At 40.5% G+C, this 24,103-nt stretch overlaps 2 protein-coding genes across 2 annotated transcripts; one reads left to right on the forward strand and one right to left on the reverse strand.

Moving 5' to 3' along the window:
• Positions 1-7,023: 7,023 nt before the first annotated feature.
• Positions 7,024-8,477, reverse strand: LOC115624897 (serine protease inhibitor 42Dd-like). The gene is made up of 3 exons (XM_030519744.1): positions 8,456-8,477; positions 7,400-8,395; positions 7,024-7,341 (listed from the first exon to the last, which is right to left on the reverse strand). Exons 1-3 carry the CDS (start codon positions 8,475-8,477, stop codon positions 7,163-7,165), a joined length of 1,197 nt encoding a protein of 398 aa, XP_030375604.1. The 3' UTR covers positions 7,024-7,162.
• A 4,009-nt stretch (positions 8,478-12,486) lies between these two features.
• LOC115624775 lies at positions 12,487-13,311 on the forward strand. The gene is made up of 2 exons (XM_030519607.1): positions 12,487-12,583; positions 12,642-13,311. The coding sequence occupies exons 1-2, from the start codon at positions 12,524-12,526 to the stop codon at positions 13,206-13,208; spliced, it is 627 nt and encodes a 208-aa protein (XP_030375467.1). The 5' UTR covers positions 12,487-12,523; the 3' UTR covers positions 13,209-13,311.
• Positions 13,312-24,103: the final 10,792 nt, after the last annotated feature.

A 24,103-nucleotide genomic window follows, 5' to 3' on the forward strand; every position in this document is an offset into this window, starting at 1 on the left:
GAAGCTTAGCTTTCCGTCTACCAGCATAAACTTTGTAAATCTCGGCGATCGCAAAATAAACATTTGTGCACCTCTTTTAAATTGAACAACTTCGTTTTCGCTTATTTTGCAATTATTTCGCCAACATAATTTCGCATATTTGGAATCATAAAAAAGCTTATGATTATACATTTTGGTGACCCCGACGTGATTAATAATTCCACAAAACCTTGCTTAATCGCGTTAAAAAACAAAAGCGTACATAATTGAGTTCATTGTACACAAAAAATATTCAAGTACATAAGTGCAAAAGTATAAGTTCATAGTGCCTACTGTACCGCCAATAAGCAGCCGTGTGAAGCGACGTTTTTGAGGGCAACAAACATCAGCAGATAAAACAGTTATTCGCGCGCGTCATTTATCTCTGCTATTTTCGGTTTTCGGTTCTCTCTCGCGTTCATAATGTCTGAGAGCGACGGTCAAATGCGCGCCTTCCAAGCTGTCGCATCAGCTGCTGCTGACGTAGCTGATGCAGCGACGCTTGCGCCAACAGCTTCGACGTCAACAGCTGTGGGCAATGCAGTGCAGGCTACGAGCAATAGTGTTGAGTTTTATAAGCGCAAGGCGCAATCATTATATGCGTGGGCGCTTTCTATTCAAAATAAAATAAATGATTGTGAAATTGACAATATTTCAGAAAGTGAGCTGCGAAAACGTGTGGAAATGCTGCAAAGTATTCAGGCCTCTTTTAATGTGGTGCATGACAAATTAGAGGAGCTGGACTTTGACGAGATTGGCAGCAGTTTGCGCTGCAACTTTGCTGAGCTGGTGGTCTGCTTGGAGTGCCGCCTGCTAAATGCAATACAAAGGATGCAATCTGGCGCGCCGCCGTGTTCGACGCTTCGGCAAGATGATCAGTCTACCATTGTGATAAATCGGTCTCGTTTGCCTGAGCTTAAGTTGCCTACATTCAGTGGTGGATATACTGAATATGCAGATTTCGCTTCGATGTTCACATCAGTGATCGCCAAGGATCCAGATCTCTCCGATGTGGAAAAGTTGCAGCATTTGAGGTCAAGCTTAAGAGGATCTGCGTTGGACACGATTCGTGCGCTTGAGATAAGTGGTGCAAATTATTCAGTGGCGTTAGACCTACTCGACAAGCGGTTTAACAATAAGCGTCTTATTTTCCAGGCACACATCTCCGAGATTTTGGGCATTAAAAAGGCTGAAACTACAAGCAAGCTGCGAGAGTTGTCCGACAAAGTCAACGCAAATATGCGTGCACTGTTGAGTTTGGGCAATATGCAAGATGTAGCTGGCAGCATCGTCGTTCAGACAATTTTGGGCAAGGTGGATGCTGCGACGCAGGCAAAGTGGGAGGAAGCCGCCCCATTAAACGTTATACCGTCGTGGGAGCAATTTGCGACGTTCTTGGATAGCAGGTGCCAAAAATTGGAAAACATCGAGCATGCAATGGCATCATATTCGTCGAATTATCAGGTGGGAAAGAACAAAAACACTAACACCAAACGCTCGTTTGTCGCCACTAACCCATCCGCAAATGGTTGTCTGTTTTGTGACATAAATGCACACGAAATATACAGTTGCCCACTTTTTGGTAATTTGTCGCCTGTACTTCGTTTAAAGGAAGCGAAACGCCTCTCTCTGTGTATAAATTGTCTTAGAAAGGGACACAGAATGAGAACTTGCAATTCTGGATCGTGCAGAACCTGTGGTGCCAAACATCACAGTTTATTGCATTTTAATAATTCAGCTGCCGTAAATTTGATGCCTGACCAATCGTCCGCTTCTGACTTACACTCGCGGCCGTCTTCATTGTTGCTGCCACGTAGCGCTCTCGCAGCTGTTTCGCCATCATCACTTGCTTCATTGCCTGCCCAAAATCTCGGCTCAGATGTTGTGCTCTTGGCCACCGCTGTCATCAGCATTCAAAGTCGCGCCGGGACTTGGGTACCCTGCCGTGCACTGCTCGATTCCGGATCACAGTTGCACATTATAACTTCGCGATTCGCTCACCGGCTCCAACTTCGAAAGACCAAGTCGTCGGCCTCTGTGTCTGGTCTTGGTGACGTCAGTTTCAAGTCTGATGGTTGCACTGTGCACTTATGCTTGCAATCATTGGTCACTGACTATTCCGCAAATATTACTGCTTTGGTCGCTCCTTCCATTACTGAGAACCAACCAAATTTCACGGTTGACATATCTCATTGGGATATACCAAGCAATGTCCGCTTAGCTGATCCGGCGTTCTTCAAGCCACAGCAAATTGATATGCTTATCGGTGCCAATTTATTCTACGAGTTGTTGTGCCTAGGTCAGATTAAACTGGCTGATGGCCTGCCACTTCTGCAAAAGACTCGTTTGGGCTGGATAGTTACTGGAGGTGGCTCGCAGCGTCAGAAATCTGCTTTGGTTGCATCCAAGTCTCCGTCTACACAGGATTGCAATACACGAATCGAGCAGATGGTTCGCTCTTTTTGGGAACTCGAAAGTGGTGTCGATCCGGCTGTAAAACTTACAAAAGAAGAGTTCGACTGCGAGGAGCATTTCAAGGCTAATTACAGGCGCCTGCGTACTGGCGAGTATTCCGTCCGATTGCCTGTAAAGCTCAGCACAGATCTGCTTGGCGATTCCTATACGCAAGCCTATCGTCGGTTCATAAACTTGGAGCGAAAGTTAGAACGCAATCCACTTCTCAAAGCACAGTACTCTGCATTCATTAAGGAGTATTTAGAGTTGGGTCATATGTCGCTTGTATCGCCAGTTTCGCTAAATTTGTGCAAGTATTTCCTTCCGCACCATTGCGTTCTGAAGGAGGACAGCACAACGACAAAGTTGAGAGTCGTGTTTGACGGTTCCGCATCCACGTCCTCTGGTCATTCTTTAAATGACATCCTAATGGCTGGTCCTTCCATTCAGTCAAAGCTCGCAAACACGCTTCTTCGATTTCGCACGTTTCCTATCGCTTTAACAGGAGACATCTGCAAGATGTACCGCTGCGTGCGAGTATCAAATCCGGATAGCTATTTTCAATGCATTCTATGGCGTGACTCGCCTCAAAAGCCTATTCAAGTTTTCCGTCTTGATACCGTCACTTACGGTACAAAGCCTGCCTCGTTTCTCTCCGTTCGCACTATGCATCAGCTGGCTGAAGATGAGCACGAGCTATTTCCTATTGGCTCCGATATCTTGCGCCGCGATTTTTATGTTGATGATTTAATCACTGGTGGTGCTTCTACAAACGAAGTCATAGAAATTATGAGACAAACCACAGGGCTACTTGCCAAGGCTAATTTCAAGCTAAGGAAGTGGTGCTCCAGCAATCCTGATGTTCTCAAACAAGTTCCGGAAGAAGACAAAGAAACTCTAGTTAAGTTTGATGATGGCAGCGACATAACAAAAACTCTAGGGCTGTCGTGGGATCCTGCGACGGATTTATTCATTTTCACGTTTCTGCCAGCATTGACATCTGGTCGAATTTGCAAGCGCACTGTTTTGTCAACTATTGCCAGATTTTATGATCCGCTTGGCCTTATTGGACCAGTAATCGCAAAGGCTAAGATATTCCTGCAGGCGCTTTGGAGAGAAAGGCTTGATTGGGATGAAAGCCTTTCAGCATCATTGACAACATCTTGGCATAATCTTATTGCAGATTTTGAGCGCACAAAGCAGCTGAAATTTCCAAGGCTTGCACTTTCTGCTGGTGTTTCCATTGAAGTGCATGGTTTTAGTGATGCCAGCATAGATGCCTATGGAGCTTGCGTCTACATCATTTCGACCACGCAAGGCCAATCTCGTGCGGAGCTGCTGTGTTCCAGATCTCGTGTGGCGCCGCTCAAATCGTTGACCGTGCCCCGACTAGAGTTGTGCGGAGCCGTTTTGCTGGCACAACTCATAAACGAAATATCTCGTATGGAGTTATTCGACTGCAAGTTTTATTGTTGGTCTGATTCTGCAGTAGCGCTATCTTGGATTCGCAGCGAGCCATCCAGGTTTCAAATTTTCGTTTCCAATCGCATCGCAACTATTCAAGAGTTGACCTCTGGCATGGAATGGCGATATATTCCAACCGATTTGAATCCTGCGGACATACTTTCACGTGGAGCTTTGCCCAGCGAATTAGTCCAGTCCAACTTGTGGCTACATGGTCCCGCATTTCTGACGAAGGATAAATCTTCTTGGCCAGAGTCTTGCATTTCCGCCTCGTCGCTTCCTGAGCAGCGCTCTAAAGTGTTTGTAAGCACCACACTGTGCGAAGACATTGCACAGCAATGCAAATATGTTAACACATTTGGAAAGCTGCAGCGCGTGTTTGCATATGTATACAAGTTCCTGCACCGTGTACGAATTCCTGGGCTATCGGTGGACTGCATCCGTCATGGTACACTGCTGTTGATGCGCTCAATTCAAATGTCTACGCTTCGGGACGAATACAAGACCTTGCAGGCCGGACACACTTTGAAATCGTCTAGCTCCTGTCTTTCTTTATCTCCGTTTCTCGACAGCTCTGGATTGATGCGCGTTGGTGGCCGTCTAAGTAACTCTGCGCTCGACTTTGAAGCCCAGCATCCAATTATACTTCCAAGGCGTCATCCAGTCACGCGTTCAGTCATTATGCACTACCATGTCCGTAATCTGCATTCTGGACCTCGTGCATTGCTGGCCTCAATTCGGTTGCAGTATTGGCCAATTGGCGGTCGGAAAACAGTGTGCAGCGTAGTCAGCAAATGCACCATTTGTTTTCGAGCCAAGCCTCGTCTTGTGGAGCATGTTATGGCTGACCTGCCAAAGGATCGAGTAGATGCTTCACATACCTTTATGGTCACTGGTGTGGATTTTTGTTTGCCGTTTTTCTACAAAAGCGAGGTCCGCAATAAGGCACCAATAAAATGCTATATTTGCATTTTCATTTGCTTCGCCACCAAAGCTGTGCATTTGGAGTTGGTGAAGGATTTAACCACCGGAGCATTCTTAAATGCACTTAAACGCTTTATTTTGACGCGCTGTCGACCTACGAGGATCTGGTCTGACAACGCTACAAATTTCGTTGGCGCACGGAACGAGATGGCTGAGCTAAAGCGTCTTTTTGAATCCAGCGAGCACCTGCAGGCTGTGCAAGAATTTTGCCTTGCTGACTGTATTGATTGGCGTTTCATTCCGCCGCGCTCGCCTCACTTTGGTGGTCTATGGGAAGCGGCTGTAAAGACTGCCAAGCATCATTTCTACAGATCCGTCGGACTATCGCTGCTCGAATTTGATGAACTGCGCACGCTTGTATGCCATATCGGGGCAATTATTAATTCTCGCCCATTGTTATCCCTTTCAGAACATCCAGCAGATCTCGATGTCTTGACTCCAGCTCATTTTCTTGGTGCTGCTCCGCTGTCAACGTACGTTGAGCCTGATCTGACGAAGCTCAATTTCAATCGGCTGGATCGATGGCAGCGCGTGACGTACTACCAGCAGATATTTTGGGCTCGCTGGCGTGAAGAATACTTGACGCTTCTTCAACAGCGCTCAAAATGGCGAGTGTCGCAGCCTGGACTCTCCATTGATGATGTCGTTCTGGTCAAGGACGAGAATTTGCCGCCCCTCAAATGGCCATTAGCAAGGGTGGTCAGCCTCATCAGCGGCGCAGATGGCGTGTCGAGAGTTGCAGAATTAAGGACTTCCACTGGAACCATTCGGCGAGCCGTTCGCAAATTATGCCCGCTGCCGAAACAAGATGTTGTTGAAGACCCTGGTTCTTCAACAGGGGGAGTATGTTTGCTCATCCGGCCAAAAACAGCCAAAACCAGCAGCACATCATAGTTAATAAGTAACGTAAATAGCTCAATGCAAAGTGCTCGTTTTCTTGTCACTTGCTTTGCATAGCAAGCCGAGCACTTAACGTTTCCTTTTGTTGCTTGCCATAAATTTGCATAGGCTGCTGCGCAGCCGCCACATATGTACTAGTTATTGTCGCTAACTCTGCAAGTCAAGTTCGTTTTTCGTTATCGCATCTGGTACGGAGAAGCTTAGCTTTCCGTCTACCAGCATAAACTTTGTAAATCTCGGCGATCGCAAAATAAACATTTGTGCACCTCTTTTAAATTGAACAACTTCGTTTTCGCTTATTTTGCAATTATTTCGCCAACATAATTTCGCATATTTGGAATCATAAAAAAGCTTATGATTATACAGACGAGTTTGTTCATTTTTTCTGATCCACCCCCCCACTCCCCCCCTATTAACGATTTTCTATAACTCCCGTAATTCTTGGAATTTTGAACTAAAATTTGGTAGTCACATTAGGTTAGTTATTATATAACCGTATACCAAGTCTCATTATGATAGAATGATCGGAAAGAAAGTTATAGCCATATAACCAGGCCCAATGCACACATACATACATATGTACAAGTACACAAACACGCATAAGGCACGATTCTGATGTAAATGTAAATGTATGTATGCATGCATGGAATATTTTATGTTTAATTTAGTTAATTAATTAAATTAATTTAGTTAATTAATTAAATTAAATTAATTAATTAATTTAATTACTTTTTTGTGGGGTGGTACAGGGTATTTAAGAGTTGAGCCTGCTCGACTTTAGCATTCCTTTCTTGTTTTAGATTTAGTTTGAGAAATGTTTTTGCATGGAGAGTAGACGTAATAATATTTATTTTTATGGACATGGCCAAGCTTAAATAAAAATCGATTACTAACCATAGCACTTCTGCTGAAGATTCAAAATACATTCATGGTCTTGTAATTGTTTATGGTATATTAATTTGAAAATTTTATCGATTTTCAGAAAAACTATTTAACTATTTGATCGATTCCGGCTACCATACTGTTACAAAGGAACACAATTCTGTCAACGAAAAATTGTTCAGTAGATTTGTGAGTTGCAATGTTATTTGTACCTGGCGATGATTTTGTTTATATTAATATTATAACACTCGTCTACATTTGATCAATTAATTATTATTACCAAATACTTAAATATTTCTAAACCCAATCAAAAATGGTGAATACCTTAAGCGTGGAGCAATTTTTATTTCCTTTTAAATAACTTAATGGCATTAAGGAACGGTTTCGCATATTAAAACTCCACATGAAAACTTCAGTTTAGACTTTAAGAGAGTAGAGTTAGAGTACCTAGAACTGCTGATTATGATTTCATAGATTGTAATTCCACGGAGTCTATCACCGTTGGCCTAACTATACGGCCCATAAAGTAGACCCGAGTCGCGTCTTTTATAGCGAATATGAAAGGATGGTTTGCGGTAAAATAAATAGCCGGATTAAAGGATTGAAAGGACCTATGTTTCTGTGTAGCGAGGTCCCCAGCTGAAAAAAAAAACTTATCCATTGCTCAATGAACGTCATCTCAAAATAAGTCTCTTACCAGCCACCTCTACCCCGTTCTCGTTGAATTCAATGTATCCCTTATGCAACACGTCCGACAGCTGCAGGGATCGCCCTTTTCCAGTCGTCATCCCAGCAAAGCTGGCTGAGCCATCGAATAATGAACCCAGACCCATATTTTCGAACACGCCCTGCAGCTGAATATCGAAGTCCACTTTAAAGATGGGTAGTGTAACAAAGACGGTTTGCATATTGAACTTATGGCTTATGTTACGCAAGTCGTAGTTCACCAGCTCGTTCTCGATCTGAGTTAGATTGGCAGTGTAGTCGTTGGGAAGCAATATCAGCATTGTCAGATTTGTGTCCTTAAAAGGCAGCTCCACACCCGACACACGCAGATTCTGCAGGTATCCGAAACGGAAGATCTCCTTCTGCTTAAAGCCCATCACCTGGATCTGCTTCGTCGTATCGTAAAAGAATGGCATTTGAAATGATTTACCGTAGAGATGTGTGGACTGAGCTTTAAAGTAAGCAGCGCTGACAAGCATGAGTTTGTTGGCTTTCTCTCCAGACTTTGGCATCATAATCTTGCAAATTTTGTTTTCCGTATTCTGTTCCAAAAAGGTATTGATTGTTGTTTCTGCTATCGCCGAGTCACTATAATCTATAATTCGCACGTCCATGTTCAGCGGGCGAAAAATCAATTCCTCATAGCTGCCCAATACGTCGAGCTCTCCCGGCAGAAACAGTCGATTTGCAAAGCGCATCATCAATGCGCTCTGAGCTTTGGACACCTTGGGGATGTGCAGAGCTGCCAAAGCCTCGGCCAAGGTACTGCCCTCCAGCTGCAGAGCATCCTTCAGAATGGCGGCAGTGTGGCCCTGTGTGGCTCCAAAGATGGCGGCCAGCGCATTGCGCAGGGCGGCAGGTGAGATGACGATATTGCGGTCGGAGTCTACTGTACCCGCGATTTCTCTATATAACCGGCTAGCAAATAAATTACCCTGCACTGCGAACGCACACAGACTGAGAATGACTGCGAACGAATAGAAAGAGTATCCCGACATACTTAAGATTTTTATGAGTCAACACTTACGTATGTTCTTGCAGGCAGTCATGGCTGTTCGACAATAAACTCCACTTTACATATCACTTAGTTTTAAATAAAGCAAATTGGCTTATAATTTGTGTAACTAACGCGAAGCTAAATGCAATTAGCGTCCTAAATATTATTAAATAAAACGATCCGTTTTCTCATACCAACAAAGCAGATTTCTGTTCTTCTGCAATAAAGTAAATATTGTTTTATATTCAAGTTATATAAAATCTTTTAATTATTTATGTGCTCTGATTTCTATGAATGCTCAGGTCATACATGATAAAACAATTATGTATAACCAGCAAATGCCGGTAAACAAACAAGTTTTTACTTAGTACGTATATATATGAATATAATTTAAAAATTGAAATTCAAAAGTTTGTAAGCTAGTTTTCAAAATCAACGGGCCCCCTGCACCCTCCCCGGCGCACTCCCTTGGTTGTATATAAAGAATAATTAACTGATCTATCAGTTACTAGTAACTATCAGTTATATTTTTGTTAATTCAATAATATTGTTTGGTGACTATATACTATAATAAGCAGTTTAAAATATGACTTACAAAGACTATATAAAACACATCTGACTCAAAAATATGTATAGCTTCTCAGCATTTTGTCAAAACGCACAACTTTTAATTTACATATTTTATAGCAACTACCCAATGGCATTTTGAAAGAGATTTTTTTCTCATCCGCAAAAATATTGTTCCAAAAGGGTCATGCGCAGGCGCTGTCAATTGTATATGCAAATACGAAGTACATGTATCCTTATTTTGTGTGCTGCTTGATTTCAAACATGACACCTGAAACGTTGTGGTAGGGAAAATAAAATTATGAAAATATTTTCCCAACAATTTCAGTGCCATACCTGCCCACATGCCTGCCCCAACTCCCACAAGTCAACGCGACCAGGTAAGTGTTACAAGCACACACCTTTGGCTTCATCGAACTTGCAACGCCGTGTTACAAATGCTCGGCAAAGTTTGCTTTCCATTTGAAATAATTTTTTTTGGTTTGATAAACCGAATCAATTTCACCCCGCCGCATGATGCAGATATGTTTTTCAGCGATAAACTCAAGTTACACCTTTTACGGCACTCGACGCCCGGCAAAATGTTGTGTAAAATTTGCAAATGCAATAAATAACTCGTTTCGCCAGCGCTGGCGGGGCAGAGTGCCGTTGTGTTTACAGCCCCAAACTGTGTAACGGCTTGTTTTAAGCTCTTTTTTACAATTTCTAAGTCGAAAGCGCGCCACATGTTTTTGTTGTTGGTGTTGCTTTGTTTCGTTTGCGTTTTTGCCGAGCATCCCTGAAAGTATGCAAATAATTTTTGTACATCGTTGATTTTTACTTGTGTGCATGCGGGAGCGTGCGGCTCCGGGCTTCCGTGTTCGGTTCACTCATATTTGATATTCAGTGTCAGTTGGTGCACCCCGGGAAAGGGTTGTAAGTTATTGAAATTTTTATGCATAAAGCAAGTGACTGGATGGGGAAGGGCAATTTATAACACTTGTGCTTTGTTTTCAGCTCCAGCGATATACCTACATACATGTGTACATACTCGTATATGATGTGCGAGTGTGTGTGTAAAAGTTGCTTATTGTTTAGTCATATATCATGCTATAAATCTGTGGGAGACAAAGTGGGAAATGGTTGGAGTTTGCGATTTTCATATCGTCGGAACGTAATTACATAGAAATGGAACTACTGCTGGATCCGAGGGTGCTAAGATAACTATACAAAGTAATATACATAAGTATATATCACGGAACCATTGCATAATTAAGACAAATAACTTCTTCTGATAAAAGCGAACTTGTACTATTATTGGTTGATAAGTGGTTAGTTACTTCCATGGGTTAGGTTAGGGATTTGTTATGATCGGTTAGGTTTTATTAGGTTAGAGCTGCATTTGAGAAATACGAAGTGATTGATATGTATTTTTATGTGACACAAGTAGGATAAAAAGATATATTAGGTTTGTGCAAAGTATGTGATAGGCAGAAGGAACCATCTACGGCCAAATAAAGATATACTAGTATACTGAATCAGCATAACCAGAGAAGTCGTCTGTCTAGATGAATGCCTAGATTTCAGAAACGGCTGATAGTACATAGACAAAACTTAATATGTAGACTCTATAGTATACATATAATTCAGTGCCGGAAGTTTGTCTGGGTTAGGGGTATTTCACTGTCGGGCTTGCTCGACTTTTGCGTTCTCTCCTGTTTTAAATTTTTATTTATTCTTCACATAGGTATAGAGTCGAAACACCCGGCTTTAACCTTTCAACTTGTTTTTGTGCTATGTTCGTACCATGCACACAACTGAAACTTGAAGCGACCCGAAAGTGTCGCGGTCAAAAACACGGCCCATACCCAACTGCCCCCTTTGAAACTTATTATAAATATGGACGATAAGACAGTCCCACATCGAAGCTTTGTTATTTTAGCTGTTATGACTCAAGAATTCTCTACTCGCATGTTTACACGGACGATATCATATCGATTATTGCCGTTCTATACTACTCATGGCAGTAACATCTGTTCAAAGATAATAATCCGTAAATACAATTATCCTGGCCAAGATAACATTTTAAATTAGTATGTAAAAATATCTGTGCTGAGTCTGTCCAATAAAGATATAGTACATACATATATGACTAAAGGTTCGCTTAAGCTGAGCGTTTTTATACCCTGTACCCAAAGGGTACAAGGGTATATTAGTTTTGTGCGAGTGCACATGGAACACACAGAAGGAGGCTTGGTAGACCCCACAAAGTATATATATTCTTGATCAGCATGACAAGCCGAGTCGATATAGCCATGTCCGTCTGTCCGTCTGTCTGTCCGTCTGTCCGTCTGTCTGTCTGTATGAACGCAAGGATCTCCGAAAGTATAAGAGCTAGAATAACCAAACTTGGTATACAGATTCTCCTGAGACCGAGAAAGGACGAGTTTGTTCATTTTTTCTGATCCACCCCCCCACTCCCCCCCTATTAACGATTTTCTATAACTCCCGTAATTCTTGGAATTTTGAACTAAAATTTGGTAGTCACATTAGGTTAGTAATTATATAACCGTATACCAAGTCTCATTATGATAGAATGATCGGAAAGAAAGTTATAGCCATATAACCAGGCTCAATGCACACATACATACATATGTACAAGTACACAAACACGCATAGACACGATTCTGATGTAATTGTAAATGTATGTATGCATGCATGGAATATTTTATATTTAATTAGTTAATATTTAGTTAATTAATTAAATTAATTTAGTTAATTAATTTAATTAAATTAATTAATTAATTTAATTACTTTTTTGTGGGGTGGTACAGGGTATTTAAGAGTTGAGCCTGCTCGACTTTAGCATTCCTTTCTTGTTTTTTTTTTTGCGTATGGGACCTACCCGCTCTCAAAACTCGAAATGGCAGCAATTTAGGGCGAGCTTGGCATTCATTGCAAAAACTGATATCGTCACACAATCCATAGACAAGTAATCGCCGAACGCTTTATTTTTATTGTGCTCTGACTGCTGCGGCTGGGCTTCGTTGTATGCCACATGCTGACCTAGTTCTGACATTTATCACACATGCAGTGCGCCCGCGGGATAAGCCAGCAAACATCAACCCTCCTGCACGTCCTGCTGCCTTCTGTCTGCCGCTCAGTGACTAAGTGGACTTTTATTTCAACATTATTACTTCTATGTGGCTGATGAGCGGCGCTCCGTATGGTTAACTCATGGCTTGACGCATCGAAGTGGCCCAAGGCATTCCGATTTGTTTCGGCTCATGATAGAACTTTTTCGACGATGGTGCTTCTGATAGTTAAACCAGAGTCTACCATACACGCAAGTTTATGAGAGCCTTTTTTTTTTTTGTGCATATGCTTTATTTATTAGTACATCATGTTTCTACTTATGCCACAACTGATAGAAAGACTTATCAGCATAAGTATACTATAATTCAAATAAACTATACCGCTGATAACATCATCAGGCCTTCAAGGTGAAAAGTCCAACAATACTTTCAGTAGACGTGCATCTGCCAAGCTGATATGTGGTGTATTAGTAAGCTTCTCTCAAGCGGATCTATCTTGCTGATTTTCTTATCATTGGTAAGTTTGCTCCTCATTTGTTTCGCAAAACCAACAGCTCCGATCTCCTACCTCTTAGTTCAGCCCTGGCAGCAGTTCGAGCCGCAACAGCCGCAATCGATTGATTTCCTATGCCCAACACAATATAGCTACCATCAGCTCCAATGCCGTAGCTCAGGCAAACGAGATAGTGGAGCACATGCTAGAGGATCTTCGTGTTCTTAACTCACACAACACCTTCGTTCTTGGCTATCAGCAAAGGCTCATTGAATTCAATGCACAGGCCAAATACTCAAATCGCATCGGCAATGAAACGGACTCCACTCTGAATGCTTTCTATGACATTGTTGGGGTCTACTTGAATGCGGATGTGCCTGAGAAACCCATCGAGGTACTGCTAATTGAGTTCTGTTTCCAGCGCAATGGCTTAGATCGTTGGAAGCGCACTGTCCACATGCGTATTGGACAGTTGCTGAAAATTATTGGCGACAAGCTGGAACTCTTCATGGACACATTAGACAGTAAGGAGGTGCGTGAGGTTATCAAGCAGCGATGGCAAAGCGTTAAGGCACGCGGCGGGCAACGTAAATTGAACAGGCTGCATGAGTTTCTGGAATGGTTTCACGGACTCGAATTGGAAAATTAAAGAACACGTGAGATGAAATATACAGTCCCAAAAAGAGCAATACTTATCTAAAGAAAATAAACATACAAGTTGTTTTTATTTTAATTAACTTGTTAAAGAAGTACACTCGTGTTTTTCTTTGACAGCAAATCTTAACTTGTAGGTCCACTCAAGTCTAAATTTCCATAGTCTATAACATTTTCAGGCGTTGCACAGTGGTCGATTCCATAGGCCAAAAATAAAAAAAATCAAAGTCAGAATTTCGCCACCAAATGTATCATCACTATCTCATAAAGGAACCAGCAATACAACGGTATCCATAACTATCCATCTGTATTTGTTACGAATAGTTTCAAAAGAGAGAGCAATTTGACAGATTGAATTTGCAATTAATTAAATTAAACGATTAATTCAATAACTATTCCCGCGAATTAAAATGAATATCGAAAAGAATGGTATTAACTATACAAGTATGTCTTATATATTTTTGTTATAACTTTTTCTGATTTTGTTATAAAAATCAATTTTTCCCAGTGCTTTTGTTAGTGTTGCATTCAAACAAATAGTTACATTTCACCTGCAGCTAAGTGGTGTTCCGCACAATGAAACTTATATATTTTATATTATATATTAATATTATATTTTATATATATTTTATATCTGTGCTTGTATATTGTCGTGCTGTTCCCTTGCATTTTGTGCATGTGCCAAAATATATTTCAACTGTTTGTTTTGCTTTTTATATTATTTTCAATTCTCTTTCTTATATGTTTGTTTTTATATGTATGTAGACACAACTTTTTAGTGCGAACTTTCTCGAAGTTATATTTTTGATATCTGATGTTCGGAAAACGGGTCTAATGCTGTAAAACACTGATTTATAAATAATGTGTAGGCTACATTACATTAAATTACCAAGCATACGAGTATTACCTAAATCTGTTTTAGATTTGTCAATTTCATTAATTTCTCCGTTTTCATTAAAAATGTTGAATTAAAAACATATTACAACTTTACAAAGCTGCGACCAAAGTTTCTCTTTGATATTTCTGCTGGAAGTATTTCTGTCTGTCGATTCCATACAAGACCGACCACTAGGGTTCGTTCGTGAGCTATAATGAGCTATAATGTGAGCTATAATGAAATTTGGTCAGCTGACGAAGAACATCCTTAAATGGATACAAACCAAATTTTGTTCAATTCGGATAAGAAATATAAAAAATGTACTAAGATTTCCTTTTAAATAAAATTGTCCGGTTTTAACATATTGTTATCTTACTACATATACGACAGATCCACTGCACATTGCATTGCACATTGTTGCCATTTGTTTTTCAACTTATGAGTATTCACATGTGTATTACACTAAAATCACATATATTTATGATAATTTGTGCTTTAACTTACAAATAGTACAACAAATTGGATATAAACCAACCATTGCAAAACTCATGTCAAACTTGGAATATGGCCATTTTGCATAAATTCTTTTGTGCTCGCACCACAGATAGGTCAAAATGGATATGATTTTGTATTTGTCAAATCAATAGAAATCATGTTTAAGAAACACTACGACTTAGCTACAAAACATTTCCAAAATATTTAGGAGTTTTAGCAGTATTATAGTGATTACGGATAAGGATTTCTGTGCACTTTCAACCTCAACTAGAAATTAAAAGTGCCCGGTGTCGCAAAAAGTCCCAAAAACTATACTTAACATGAGTTAATACAAATATTCGAATTTAAGTTGGCAATATTACTTTTTCGCAGAAAGTTGCAGAAACTATTCACTCCAAATATGAGCAACACAAATAAATGCACACAAAAAACCAATTAACTAATACGAACAAATTTTGTTTATATATATACTTTCTACATACCCAGCCCTTTTATTTCCATTATTAACATTAACGTATTTTTCAAAATTAAGAAATGACAAGCTCTCAAAGTCAGCAAAAAATTTCGCACCATTTTTAGCAAAATGGCTTGCAGATCGAACAGCTAACTTTGAAGTGTTATCAATATTACAATGTTGCATAAAGATCAAAAATATTTATGTTTTTATCGGCCGTCTGTCCCAATGTGCACTGTAAGTATTTTTGCCCGCAAATTCCATACAAGATCGACCACTGCGCCATCGACAACTAAATGTTCGAGGATGCACAAAGATCGCCATTTTAACAGCAATTCACTGCTTTTCAGTAAATATTAGTGCTTGCAACCTAGTTGGGCTTAAATAAATAAACTTTACTGCATACTCTTGGAGTATATAAATAGCATTAACGAGTTTCACGGATACATACTCGTACATGTATAAATTGGGAAAAAGGAATAAATATATCGTTCAGTGTTAGCAGGTCATTGCCATTGGTGGGAAATACTTTTACATAGCTTAGAAATTTTAAAGATACAAGAAGGCCTTTGATTCGAAGTGCATAGAAAGAACCACCCACGTCGAGTACAAGTGTAAACTTTAAATTCAAAGAAACATGGAAAACTTTTGTCACGAGCTGCAAGCCATGAAAAGTTTTTCATACACTAACGTAAAATACAAATTATGAGCTAAAATATGAACGCGACTAAAACGTAAGACAAACCCAACTCCGCACACATACACACGACAACACACAACTGACATGTGAGGAAAGAAATATCATTTGGAAGTGCCATAAAAAGGAGTCTCAAAAAAATAAAGTAAAAATGTGTGCTAGTCCACAAGAAGCAACACTTTAGCTAAGTCTGAGTGCATGATAAGTTTAAGTCTAGAGAAGGCCAACAAGAAATGGAAACTACATTTCCTGCCTGAAAGCTGACAAAGTGATGGGTTCATGAAAGACTTTGCACTATTGAAATAAAGACATGGGTCTTTGCGCTGTCTTCTTCCCTTACGACAGGACTAATACTATATACATATTTTAAATTGTACAAATTTTTGAAAAAATTATTGCTTGCCTGACCGTAAATCATTGGTTTTATGAGTTTTCGCGCAATTATAATAATGAATTCATCTTATCCATGCAGACAGATTATGTGTTTAAACATTATAAATAAATAATAAAATATTTTATATAAGACAATTCAACTTAGTCTTTAATTCTGTGCAAATCTTGAAAGAAAGAAGAAATATAATCCTTTTTGACTGTGCTGCGCTGCTTGTCCAGGCTCGTCAGCACAAATGAAGTGCCTGGAGAGTCAAGTGCACTTTGAAGTCCTTAGGCGACAGGAGGCTCTCGTGATGAAGTGACTTCTAATGACTTAGACCGAAAATTCACAACACAAAAGTGCTCATTAAACACACACATACACACACATATGACGCATTTTTATACAAAATTAATTAAATGCATTAGCACAGAATGCGTTTTGAGCTGGGGGGACAGACCTCGAGGACCTGCGCTCGTTAGCGCCCCACGCCAACGACATCATCAACACTCGCACACATGCAATGAAAGCGACAAAAACAGCACCAATGGCACTCATTATCATAATTTGAATGCGTCGAGATTTTAAAAATTCATGCATACTTTTAGGCACATTTCCAAGTGTGCGCACGTGTATGCATTATAAATGTACTTGTGTGTATTTTGATGCTGTTGATTATTCCTTGGAGTTTTGAGTTTTCGGTTGGATATTTGATGCTTCGGCTGCTACCAGATAAATACACGTATGTCGCTGGCATTCACACAAGCCCCCTGCAAGACGTCAACTACAAGGAAACGCGGCAAGCCTTTGTCAACCCCAACTATTAGCCACATTAGCCATATATGCATTTCACACGCATCAATGGCGTCCATCAACGGTTGCCGTTCGCCGTTTGTCGGTTGCCGTTTGTCGTTTACTATTTGCCAGTTGCCGCTTGACAGTCTGCAATTCAAAAGCGACACAATTGGCAGCTCGCGAGCTGCATACAAAGCGGCGCTGCAAACGACGCAGCCACTAACAAGCCAACAACGCGGCCCAGAATGCACATTCGCCTGCTCGTTGGCTTTTTTGCCGCACACCCTCAAACACACTCATGCACACTTTGCGCGTCATTCACACGACTGCATGTCAAAGTGGGAAGTTTGTGTGCTTCACATACATACACACATACATACATACATACATACATAGGAAAAAAAGCGATTCGAAAGTGCCGTTTGTCGATGCTAAAAGTTGCGCTTGTTGGCAGCCCTTTTTGCCACTGCGACCCCAAATACACCAGCCCCATGGTTGTTGCCGCCACAGCCGCCCTCGCGTAACTCCAGCTAAAAGTTGCGAGCGGCAAAAGCTCTTTTTATTACCATTGTATCTGTAGTTATTATTGGGGAGAAGCTCAGGTAAATGCGTGCCCCTGATTCACAAAGTAAACACGAAAATGTTCGGCATTTAACTTACCAAGTGCCTGAAAATATAGTAAAGTATACTATACTAGTAAATATACTACATATTATAGAGAAAGAGCAAGCGCAGTTAATGGCCAGTTTAGGCAGTAAATATTTCTAGGTCATGAGTTGTTCTATAAAACAATTATTTACTAAGTAAACTATACTTGTACATGGCAGTGGATTTGGAATTCTATAGTAAAATACATGTAATTCAAGTTTGAGAAATAAACAACTTAGTAGTGGAAATAACCAACTAAAAAGTTACCATACCTTCGTGTGCACCGGAGCTATGCATCCTTCATGCATCCTAACAACACAAACCATTTTTATATCACAGAGCACAATCGCGAATATTGTGAATATTGGTATTCTTGTTGTCAATCTTATAAACCTGCATTAGTGAATCCTGTATGGGGTTCATGGATGTGATCAAATAAAGTAAAACAAAATAAAATAGACCTGTGTTACAGAGGGACTAGTAGAGTCAGCCAATTCCGAACGTACAGACGGACGTATATACATGTTTATGTCGATTTGTTTCGTCATTATGATTTAGATAGGCAGTTATTCTAGATGTATGTATACTATAGGTTGTTAGTACTTTCATAAAAATAGATTCATTTAAAAGAGTTTTTTTTCTATAATGTTGTAATTTAATACAAACGCTTAGATTTTCCTCAAATCCTTGCATGTCTAATCACTTTTCTTATTTAGTCTGTTACTCTGTTAGTCAATAAGCGGAAAAGGTTTCCAGGCACGAAAGTATTCGGCATTCGAAATCAAAAAATATGATGCTCATAGTACAAACATCCACAAATTCATCACAAGCCGAATTTTGCGGTACATTTGTATTCCTGTATCTGACACAATCTATATCCACGCTCAACTGAATGTGGATAGTATTTTCATAAAGGCATTACGAATGGTACCCGCATAAAAAATACGATTTGCAGCTAGGGAAACGAGAAAAAAGTTAACATCTTACAAAAGTCCTGAAGTTTATATGTCTGCTAGTGCGTTGGACTGGCCTTTGTTGTTATGCATCTCACAATTGGACTGCGGTGCCACATGTGGGTCCAGGGGTGAGCTGCCAGGCTCTTTGTGGGCGCCCAGCCATTTGCTGTAATCGCAATTGTAATCGAACTTTTTACGATATTACACACCCATATAACCCACACCCAGAGATCTCAAGTGAGAGTAGTCTTGTTGCTTTAATGCTGCGTCTGCTACGATTTTACTGTTGTTTATTAGATGCTCATTTGCACATATCCTATGGGATATGAAATTGAAAGCATTGAAGGACACTATGTACAGTTAATGTTCGTTACTTAAGACTCAATGGTCTGCTTGCTTAAGAGTTCGCTCCTTTCACAGACAAAAACCGACCACCAACTCCTGACAATGCTTTGTTCGCGAAGTGACTTATTCATGATGTAATCATTTCATATAAAATTTAAGGCGATTTTCATACACCTACTAGATTAGCTTTATTGCCCTTATAAAGGATATATTGCGTTTAGTCTGGTATTTGCAGGACCAGCAAGCAAACGCCACGAATTCCAATGGAAAATTAAATTAATAATTAAATATAACCTGTACCCAAGAGGAGAATCAGGATAATGGAAGCATCTTCAGGCGCACATTGAACAAATTCTTAATCATCAGAAAACAATGTTTTATTTGTTCAATTCGTTCATATTGGCTAGAATTCAACTCCCATAACACATATATTTATAAAATTATTTGCCACAGCCAACCAAAGCTTAAAATACATCCTTAGTCTTTGTACTGAAGTTTCACTTTAATTCTATCCTTAACACGAAGTCATGCCTACTCCACTTCTTGCAACTTGCCACTAAAGCTAGGCGGCAACAATAGCAAGCAAAAAACTCACATGTACCGACATCATAATCATAGTTATCATAATCATCATCATCCTCATCATCACGGTCGTCTTCACGGTGAAAACGGGATCATGCTGCTGACAAGCCATCATCATATTCATTGGCACTCAAGCAATGAAGATTGGACATCGTAAACTTGATTGTAATAGTATAATTTTTGGCGTAAAACCAACAAACAAACCTACAACTGAGCTGCGCTACAATTCAGGTTCGTACATGCATACACTACGGGCTACACCTATCATATGTGAAAGCGTGTGTGTTTGTGTTCCTTCACTTCCATTTTCATGAAATTTTTATGGCTCGCCCTATTCTGATGTTATGCGAGCTTATTTATAAGTTATATGGGCAGCGCACCCACGGAGCCAGAGAAAGTGGCGGCCACTGACTCATAATCCGCCCCAATGGACCTTTCTGGCTTATTCACGCAAGATTGCGTTGCACGCACGGCGCCACCAGTCATGGACACCACCACCAATTCCCACTGTTACGCAGTGCAAAGTTATTGTTATCCTTTTGTTTTAGTACGTATATTTTTATCTGTGGGCCGTGCTCCAAAACGAACCCAATTCTGGAAGCTGGTTTGCAGGCGTCCTGAAAGCTTTTACACGCCGCACGCATTGATTCATAATAAATATAAATATTGCGTATACGCTGCGTAGCCACATAAATTCTTATAAACATAGCACATACCCACACACCCACATACGCGCTAACATCCAAATGCGCCAAGTCATCAATCTTTCAGCATTTCACTTAGATATATTTCCGCCCCTCCTCTCCAGCCCCTCTCCTCATCACCGTCTAGGTCATAGTAAGCTACGTACTTTGTTGCTTCTGCTTCCGCTTCGTTTGCTGCTTTACTTTCAATATTTGTGCATAAATATTAATATTGCATGACCATGTTTATTTGTTTGTTCAGCATTGGCCGCACTTCGTGCCAACTACAAGCGCCTCCTCCTCTAACCCGATGACGATCCAGTGGAACGGCAATGCTACCAGTTACGCAATTCACTATTTTTCATTCGAAAATATTCAGTGATTATAAGTGAACATTTAATGATCTATAATTTATTAATTATCCTCCTGTCTCAGCTAAAGCTTTCGATGGAATTCTCTTACAGCATAACATTAATAATAATAATTAGATGTCAGCTGGATCTAACCAAATTCAAAGGAAGTTTAAATTTATTTTCAATTTGTAAATTATCGTTTCTAATTCACCCACAATTGTCTTTATTGTTTTATCTTAATCAGTCCTCACAACTACTGATAGTTAGAAGAAACAATATACCTAAATAATGATGCAAAAGATAGATAGATGTTAGATATTCGAACTTGAAACATATTTGACGGCCACATATCCGTGTTTGTTTACTTTCAATATTTCTTATTTCATTCTATATTTACTCCCACTAATTTATGAACTAATGAAAAATTACTTTAAGCTTAGCTCTCATACTTTGAAAAGTATTAAATGTTTAAAAGTACATAAGAATGAGTATAAACTTCTTAATATCTATGCATGCCAATTTGTGGGATTTATTTACATACATTCGCAGCAATCCTACTATAATTCGACAAAAATGTTTATAAAGCATGATCAGGTCTCTTAGATTATTTTCCAAGACCCTCTCGAGATGAAACGATTAATATTTTTGTGCACCATATTAGTGCATGCAACTGCAAAATTCTATGCCCAATCAAACTTTTCGTCTACTTTTGATACCCTTGCGCTCAGTACTGCAACAGCGGCACAGAGCGTACAACGAATTGTCAAATGCAAATGTCTTGAAAGTAAAAATAATATATCTGCAAGAAATGTCAAATGCACCCCCGGCGTAAATGTCGCCGGTCTGGGTCGTACAAATCACAGCACATGTTGGCATTAGCTTCAAATTATACAAACAGAAGTGCAGCAGCGAAAAGCGATTCGAGAAGCAGCAGGATAGCAGCCGTACCGGGATAGGTCCTCAGTCACTCCAGCGCGCAGACACTTGAAAACACAAACGACACATTTTATTGATGTTAATTTAATGCAAGAAATGAAACAAGCGGCACAGCGACGGAAATAAAAATAAAAACCAAGTCGTCGAAGACCGAAAAAAGATTTGCATATAAACAGGCGTCGATACAAGCGCACACACATACACACACACATACACACATGAGGGTATGTCCGCGCGATTTCCATAACAGACGGGCCATACTGTCATTGCCAAGGTTTTACATCCGTTTGCCGCAATCATCGTCTGTGTCTACGTCGTGCGGCAACTTGGCCAGCAGCTGCTGAAAGCTGGTGGTGGGTGGAGGGGGGGAGGGAGGAGGGAGGTGAGTGTCGGCTTGGCTTTGGCTTGCTCAATAATATTTATGGTTGCGCTCATTCTTAAAATGGCCGCGCGACATATGCAAGTAGGTATTGCTCTATTTTCAAGTGGATTTTTATTATTATATTGTCGAAACAGCAAAAGGAAGAGCAAAAATACGAAAAGAAATGTAAATCGGCAGGCCAAGAAACACTTTCTGAATGGGTTGGGGATGCCTCGCCTGGCCTGGGCTCGGAGGGCGTGGCGGCGACAAATTTATGGGCGCACTTTATGCATGTGTGAACACGAATGCCGAAACACTTTTTAATGTAATTGCATATATTTTATTGAAATTCAATGTGTCGCAAAGTGTTGCGCGCTCTTAAGCTGTCCGTAAAAATGTCAATACACAGCAGCAAGGCGAATACAAAATTTATGGCCATTGATTGGCCTTTATTATGCGCAGTGGCAGATTTTCATGCCTGCTAATTATTTCAGCCCATAAATAGCCGTGAATTTATGGGAAATTCTTTGGCAGATTAAATTGCCTGCGCGTATACTGTCAAACGATATGTTCGATGACAGTATTCTTCCAGCTTTCAAAATCATTTCTAAGCTCTGGTATGTATGCATACAAAAATAAACAAAATCGCTTCAGAAAAGTATTTTACTCTTAGAATATCCTGGCTGTTTAATTTCGTCTCAAATTTCAACATGCAACATCTGATGCAGAGCGAGCCGCCTCCCAAGCCCGCCTCGACCAAGAGATGTCCAAAAAATCTGCGCCGCTTAGTATTAAAAGGAATGGCGCATCGCCAGAAAAAGGACGGACGACTTAGAAAGCTTCGCCAGTTTGCGGAGAATGTTTTTTCAAATGTGGCTTTTAGGGCCTTCGCCTGTGTACTACTGTTACGAGCGTTTTGTATAATGTTCATCGATAATATTGTATTTAATATAATATAATAATACAAGTATACCCTGGGCTTGACGACATAACTGGCATGATAACGAATATTTTGTGTGTGTATTTGTGTACGTGCGTATGTGTGTGGACGAAACGGGCACTTATAACAAATATACAGTATAGCATAAGATTACTGCGTTCTTCTGCGTTGGCTGCCTCTCAACTATGATAGGGAGAGCAGAGATTCACCATCGTCCATGTAATGCTCAGACTCCAACTCAGGCTCGGTCAGGATTTCTTCTTCCGGTTCCTGCTCCAGTTCTTCCTCTGCGGCAGCATAATCTGCATTTACATCGTAGAGCTCTTCGCTGGCATCTGCAGTCGAGGATATGACGAAGGTTGTGGTACTGTGGTGGCTCGCCATCGAAGTAATATCGCCCTGCTCAACATATTGATACTCGTACTGCATACCGTTGCTGTCCCAGTTGCTGCTTATCTCATCTGGCGGTACCTGCTCCTGTATGGGGAATTGCGTCTGCGGCAATTCCGGCAGCGCTGACATCAGCTCCATTATCGAGACATTACCCAGGGCGATCGTGAGTAAGCGTGGCGTCGGGGGCGGTACGTCGTGGACTTGCACGCTGTACATAGACTCGGATAGCCAGTACCGCTCACCTTGCTGTACTATCATGGTGTTCAGCCAGCCCACTCTAAGCAGTGTGGCAACGCCGTCGATTATTGCGTCCTGCGGCAAGTGGGGAAACTTCATTGACATCCGAAAGGAGAGTTCCGCCAAAGTTGCCGGGCGACGGATCTCGCGCATTACCAGGAGCAGCGAGTTCCCATTGAACGGCAAATACATCATCTGTCTGTCCCGTCAATGGAGAACACATGCGCGAAGATACAAATTGTGGGATCGATTTTTTGAGCACGAGCTGAGCGGCTTTGTTTGTGATCTGAGAAACACTGAAAATTAAGGAATCGTTTGGATTGAAAACAAGCGTCAACTGCTACTGAGCTGTTTTGAAAATTCAGAAAAGGCAGATAAATCTGCACACTAAAATATTGTGTCGAATTTAGACACCTTTTACTGTCTTCTGTTGCAGATGATCTTTTACCTTTTTCGACAAGTCGAGTCGAATAGCCATTTCAGTCTGTCCGTCTGTATGAGCACAAGGAACTTAAAAAATCAAAATCCGGAAAGGACAGTGTTGTGTTTTTTCTGTATATAAAACAAAAAATTTCTTGAATGGAATTAGATAATAATACGCCACGTCTCCTTCGGTCGTTCATACACATTTGGAGTGTAAAAAAACATATAATGGTTTGGGTACAGGGTAAACAAATATTATTATTTATTTATTTATAATTGTATTTATGTCAACAAACATTGACTGTCGACATAGCAAAAGAATACACGTAAATAACAATTATA

The sequence above is a fragment of the Scaptodrosophila lebanonensis genome, unplaced genomic scaffold (assembly GCF_003285725.1).
Source record: "Scaptodrosophila lebanonensis strain 11010-0011.00,11010-0021.00 unplaced genomic scaffold, SlebRS2 tig00000061-arrow-pilon, whole genome shotgun sequence".
Classification (NCBI taxonomy): domain Eukaryota; kingdom Metazoa; phylum Arthropoda; class Insecta; order Diptera; family Drosophilidae; genus Scaptodrosophila; species Scaptodrosophila lebanonensis.